Genomic DNA, 6,000 nt, shown 5'->3' with positions numbered 1-6,000 from the left:
GTCTACTGGCCAGTTTTCTATCACTTATTTTGTGGCTTTTGTTGTCTGGAGAACTGAAGAAAACTAACTCTTTGCATAGAGTGTCCCAACAGAGAAACAAAACACAGTTAATAAAAAACTGGGGGAAGACAATTTTTACAATACAGTTCCAGCTCACTCAACAACTCACTGATACGCAAATGGGAGATTTTGCCTCTTCTCCATCACCTCCTGTTCTTGGTCCTGGCTTCACATTCTCACCACCTATCTTCTGGGGGTTCTGGAAGTCAGCAGATCAGAAAACTAACCTACCCACCTGATCACCACATTGGATCTGTTTTCAAGAAGTGCAAGAACTACATGAGCAGGCACAAGGGAAGAGATGGGGCTACACTACTGGGGAGTAGGAAAAGGAGCGGATCCTCCCATTCAGCAGTAGCCAGACATTATGCACACTGACTTGATCATGTACCCACAGTCCCAGCATATTTAGGACACATCTTACAGATTTGCAAAAGAATGTCCATAGGTAACCTCACAGGATGGCAAATAATTATTTTGTATCTGCAGATCACTCTGCCCCAAAAGAGCACCATGTTTCATGACCTTAATAAATAAAATTACAAATATCATCCTTCATTGCGATACTAATGAAATGATTCTAGAACCCAGATTTGTTGATGTTTCCTCAGTCCTCTCCTTAGGGAAAGATTCCAAAGTTTTTGTTCTTACATTTAACTATGAGGTATACAAAAGATTAATATGATCTCAATAAAAATTTTGTATTAACTTTAATCCTTCAACTTCTAGGAACCGCAGGATTCTCATTTGGCACTTGGATGCAAAACTTTGCACCAAGTCCACCATGCAGAGCCTGTGCCAGTGCACTCTGTCATCCTAGGTTTCACTTCAGGCTACTTTGAAGCTGAATCTCAAGTTTGGAGCAGACACTGGTGTGTACCGGAGCCAGAGCACCAAAACAACATTTACTTCCCAACCACGGGCATTACAAGCTGTCAATGCTCCTTACCTCGTGAATGCAACAGTAACAGTGTCTGTACTAGCAGCAATGATGGCACCTCCCAAATGAAGGAACATTTCTATCACTTTGCAGCGTTTGTCAGGCATTTGAGCAAAAAGATTTTAAAAAAAGTAGAGCAAAAAGGCAAAAAATATTCAAGCAAAAACTGGGAAAATATTTTTACAATCTCCTTCTAGTTAATCGTACAACATAATATAATGGGAAATTTCTTCCTCAATCACAAGATGTTTAATTACCAAACTGAAAGCATTAAAATTTATTTTTCTCCTCTCTTTTGTATGGGTACAGCCGGCACACTAAATACATCACATAAGTTAAAAATTAACTGAGTCAGGCATTTTTGTTCAAGGTTCCTGTGCCGCACACAACTCCAGTCACAAAGCACTGTTAATTACTGCTGGCACTGACAGTAGGGATCCCCTTCCATCTGCTGGGACCAGCTGATCCAAAATAAAAACAAGCCCTCGGAGTAAGGCGCAGCTCTGCGGGGTCAGCGCCCGGCGCCGCTGCCAGCGCCGGTCCGCACCGGGGCTGTGCGGGAGCGGTGCCTTACGTTCGGCCGGGCTCCCCGTGGGGTGCTCAGACACTTTATCGCTTATGGTTTCTTCGGGTGTTTTAATCTTTAAAGACGCCACACTCCTTCTGCATCGCTTGATGCCTTTAAGTGACGCAGCAGCCTCTCCCCAGCCGCCTCCCGCTCCACGCAGGGGAGCAAAGGTGCCGAAGGCAAAAGCGCTCTGGGCGGTGCTTTACCTCCCTGGGCTCACAGCGCTGGCTGCGGCCCCCTTGTCCTGTTCGCTGCTGGAAGCGGGATCGGAGCCCCGGGACGCGATGGAAGCAGGGCAGGTGCTCCGCTGCAAGGAAAGCCCCCGGGGACAGACCCTCGCCCTCCGACCCGCAATCCCCCCACCCCAGCCTCGCCGTCAGCGGGGCTGGTGCTAACCCCGGTTACACGACCCCGGCAAAGCGGGAGGAAGGCACAGCTTACCGGAGCTGCTCGCCGGTGAGCAGGACCTCGGCCATGTGCTCCAGCTCCGCCGCTTTCTGCTGCATGCTGCTCATGCCCTCCTCCATCGCCGCCGGCCTGCGGGCACAGCACCGCCGGGTGAGGGGGGACCGGGGACCCGCGGCCCCCCGGACGCGCCGCCCCCGCCGGCAGCTCCGGGGCTCCTCCCGCCCGGCCCCGGCGGCCGCAGAGCTCGTCCGGGGGTGGGAGGCAGCGATTGCCACCCCCCGCCGCTTCGGCTCACCTGAGCAGGTCAGGTCACTTTCCCCTCGGCAAGCTCGGATCCCTCCCGCCGCTTCCCGTGTTATTGTGTCACTGGCAGGCGGAGAAACACATGGCTGCAGCCGCCGCCGCCGCAGCCGGGCTCGCCGAGGCAGCAGCGTCCCCCCCCGGCTGTCACACGGCAGGGTCGGCGCTGCCCCCGCGGGAAAGGGCCGGATCCCCGCTGGGGGCTGCGAGACAGGCGGCTGCTGCCGCGCCGCTCCCTCTCCTCCAGCCCGGCCGGGGAGGCAGGAGGCGACTGGAGGCACAGCGCTTCCCACCCGTGGTTCCCTTCCCGCGGGTGCAAAGTCCCCGGGCCTCCTTCTGGCACGAGGCTGCCGGGAGCACAGACTGCACGGAGGGACAGCTCTCGGAGAAGCTGAGCCGGCTACGCGGGCGGGGATGCCGCTGCCACCCGCCGAGGTACTCCAGGATGCGCCTTGGCAGTGACCCTTAGAGATGCAGCACGGGGTGGGTCACAGAAAAGGAGCTGGTGGTCTGGGGTTTCACCCTAAAAAACTGCTACTGCCCTCCTGCTGTCTGCATTTCTGCTTATCTGCTACCCAGGGGTTATTTTCAGACGCTGGTCCCCTGCCCACCTCGACTCTTTGTCTCCAGGTGACAGAGGATGCAGAATTCTTGAGGGTAGAGGAACATTTAGTCCTGGCAATGGGAAGTAAATTGCAAGGTCATGAACGCTGTTCGTCAACATTTTTGATGGGGAAAAAAACCCCCAGCATTTAAAAAAAAAAAAAATCAAGAGGAACCATCATCTGCAGTGGTTCAACTATGGTTTTCATTTACAAACACATGCAATACCTTGATTGTCTACTCATTGCCTTTATTTCTGCCTGCACATACTCTGTGTGCATGGAAATTGCATCTGCTAAAGTACTTGCAATACTGTCATCGAATCAGGACCAAAATGACAATTTCACAACCACAAGAGGAACTAAGAGGGAATCAGGTGAACCTGGTAGTAACTAGACTGCAGACAACAAGAAGAAGGTTATTCTTTGCACAGCCCATAGTAGACTTGGGGTATTTTTTACCAAAGGGGGCTTTGGATGTCAAATAATGGACTTGGAATCAAGGAAAAAAATACTTGGAAAACAAATCTACAGGGGGTTACTAAGCAGACAGCAGCCACCTCCAGCTCAGGAAATTCTCTGTTCTAAAAATATTTGCCTCACAAGGCTACACAAATGTCACTTGTGTGACATGTCATGTATGCTTTCCCTGCTGTTCCCAATGCATCTGTTTATAGACACTGAGATCAAATCAGGACTAGATGGACCTTTGGTTCAATCCAGTGGAGTCCTTTTAATGAGCACCTTTGTGAGTCTCAAAGACAACTAGAGATCCATGGATGGCAAAGGGGGAAAAATTCAATCTGCCTTTGTTTCATTTGTGGAATGGGCCAGGGAGAGAGAACACCTTAGGACTGTAAGCACTACACCTTGAGATTACTTTCTGTGAATTTGGAGGACATGCATTTAACCTGAATACTTGCAAACAGCCTCTAATTCCACTCATACTACAAATATACAAAGTACAGATTCACAGAACTGGAAGCAAAAAGGGAATTGAAACAACCATCTCATCTGACCTTATCTTTAGCACAATGAATGTACACAGTAATTTTTATCAAGCACTTTATCACATGACTGAAAGAAAGACAATTTCTTGTGAATGTACATTGCAAACCATTTCTGGGTAAGTCGTTGTCTCTATCACCTGGGTTTGGCTAATTTCAGCCATTCACTGCTGCTAAAAGGAGATACACTGTTCTTCCAGGCTCTGGCAGCACAATCTGCAATGCATCTTATGCTAGTTTTCCCACTTTTAGGACCCCTGCTTGCTGCAATTCAATTCACGAAATAGGCAGAAGCATACCAGAAAGTGGAGAATTTCTTCTGAGCCAGTGAGCAGAGCTGTGCAGATGGTCATAGGGTGCAACAAGCACCAGAGCTGACACCAAGGTGGAATAGACCTTGTCAGCTTGAAACATGAACAAAAGAGGTGGAAGAGGGAGAAGAAGCTGTCTTTGTGCAGTGACAAGGTATCATGACAGGGTGTTTGTGGAACTCTGCCTGAAATCTGTATCTTTCCTTGCAGTCTTGCAACTTGGAAAATGTAGGCCAGTGCAATTTCCTGTACTGAATTATTTAATGATTATAGACAACCACGTTGGCCTTTGCACACTGATATCCCATTTTTAATTTGTTCCATATGTTCACAATGAAATTTCTTACAGTTATCCTGAGAGGAGGGAATTGGGTTTTAGTCACTCCAAGCCTGGTGTCACACAAAAAAATGGTTAATTAACATAACCTTGAAGGATCACGTTTCAGTCAAGAGCCAGTAAAAAGCTACACAGAATAACCTGGTTAGATGTTTATATCTTGTTTTTAATGTACAGACTGCTAGAGGACATCAGGTCTAGCAAAAGATTAGGCTGTCTTGACCCTCCCTCCCAAGGGAGATTGGTCATGAAGACTAAGTGGCTTCTCTAAGAGGTGGGACAGCATGTGCAGACTTTGAAATCCTGACAGCAAGGAGGAAAGACATCCCTCTAAGGTAACCTCCAGGAAGTAGATTGATTTCTTCTGTCAGATATAGGCTCAATTTTAGAAGTTGGTGCCTATTCTAGATATGAATACGTGAGTTTTACCTTAGCATGGCTGAAGTTAAGTGAGATGAAGGTAGCTAGCCAACAGTTGGCATTCCTCAGCCAAAAACATGACAGATCTGTGAGCTGGAGTCCTGGGACACTTCAAAACTCATCCTCCACAACTTCAAGGGAGTAACAAAAGCTACATAGGTCTGGAGAGTTGGCACCACAGGTATGAGGGGAAGCTCAAGTGTCTTCCAATGACTTTTGACGATGCTAGAAGCTCTCTGGCATGTAGTAAGGTATAAAGCACACTTGAACCACCAAGGACAAAATGCCATGTGGAACATCATGCATGAATAGGCACATTGTACCAGAGTATTGGGTTTAGAAAACATGTTAGCAAATTGTATAAACTTTCTTATCTCATTTAGTAAATGCCCAAGTGGTGAAACACTAGATGTTTACATTGTGAAATAAGAATATTGCTTTCACTACTTTAAAGACTATTGCATCTGTAGCCTACATTTTGACTCGATAAATTAACATGAAATTTGCTAAATCAATTCTTTAGTCTCACGAATTTTCTGTGAGCTTATTTTAACACGAGACATCCACACGAAAGAATTACCAATATTCACGTGTATACTTCTCATTTCTCCTACAGTCTTGTTCCTAACTCCCATATAAGGTTGTTTGTCTTTTCCTTGCTGGGATGACTAGGGCTTTTTAAACAGGAAAAGGACACACATGCAAAAGATGGTGAAGCACTTCAGGGACAAAAGGCATTAGCAGGTGAGCTGTCCAATGGGTTAACAGCTTTGTTTTCCCTAACATCTTTTGTATAAGAGACAGCATTATGTAAACATCAAATTTTAAAATACCTGGTCCTTCTCTTTACTGAGGAAGACAAATACCAAATGGTTTTTGGCTTTTAAGTTGACCTTTCATTTAAGTAGCTCTTGTAACACTCATGGAAAATTAGTGTGGAGGGTTTTTTTCTATATTCCTATGCTTATTTGCAAAGAGAACTCACTTGTCTTTGTGTTTCAATTGGCTGACTTCCTTAGCACTAGAGGCCTGGCAAGGGGAACCATA

The 6,000-nt window shown here is 47.1% G+C and overlaps 1 protein-coding gene across 1 annotated transcript in view; it reads right to left on the bottom strand.

Annotated features, from left to right (window-relative positions):
* The window catches only part of DEPTOR (DEP domain containing MTOR interacting protein), a 75,243-nt gene extending 72,846 nt beyond the window's left edge, over positions 1 to 2,397 (bottom strand). Inside the window, exons 1-2 of the mRNA XM_027684468.1 lie at positions 2,272 to 2,397; positions 2,010 to 2,105 (exon numbers count right to left, since the gene is read on the bottom strand). Coding sequence (XP_027540269.1) covers positions 2,010 to 2,095 — 86 coding nt within the window. The 5' untranslated portion in view covers positions 2,096 to 2,105; positions 2,272 to 2,397. The remainder of the gene's footprint in view (positions 1 to 2,009; positions 2,106 to 2,271) is intronic.
* Between the last annotated feature and the right edge of the window lie 3,603 nt (positions 2,398 to 6,000).

The sequence above is a fragment of the Neopelma chrysocephalum genome, unplaced genomic scaffold, assembly GCF_003984885.1.
Source record: "Neopelma chrysocephalum unplaced genomic scaffold, ASM398488v2 Primary Assembly neopelma1_66, whole genome shotgun sequence".
Lineage (NCBI taxonomy): Eukaryota > Metazoa > Chordata > Aves > Passeriformes > Pipridae > Neopelma > Neopelma chrysocephalum.
This window is presented reverse-complemented; position numbering and strand designations above follow the sequence as displayed.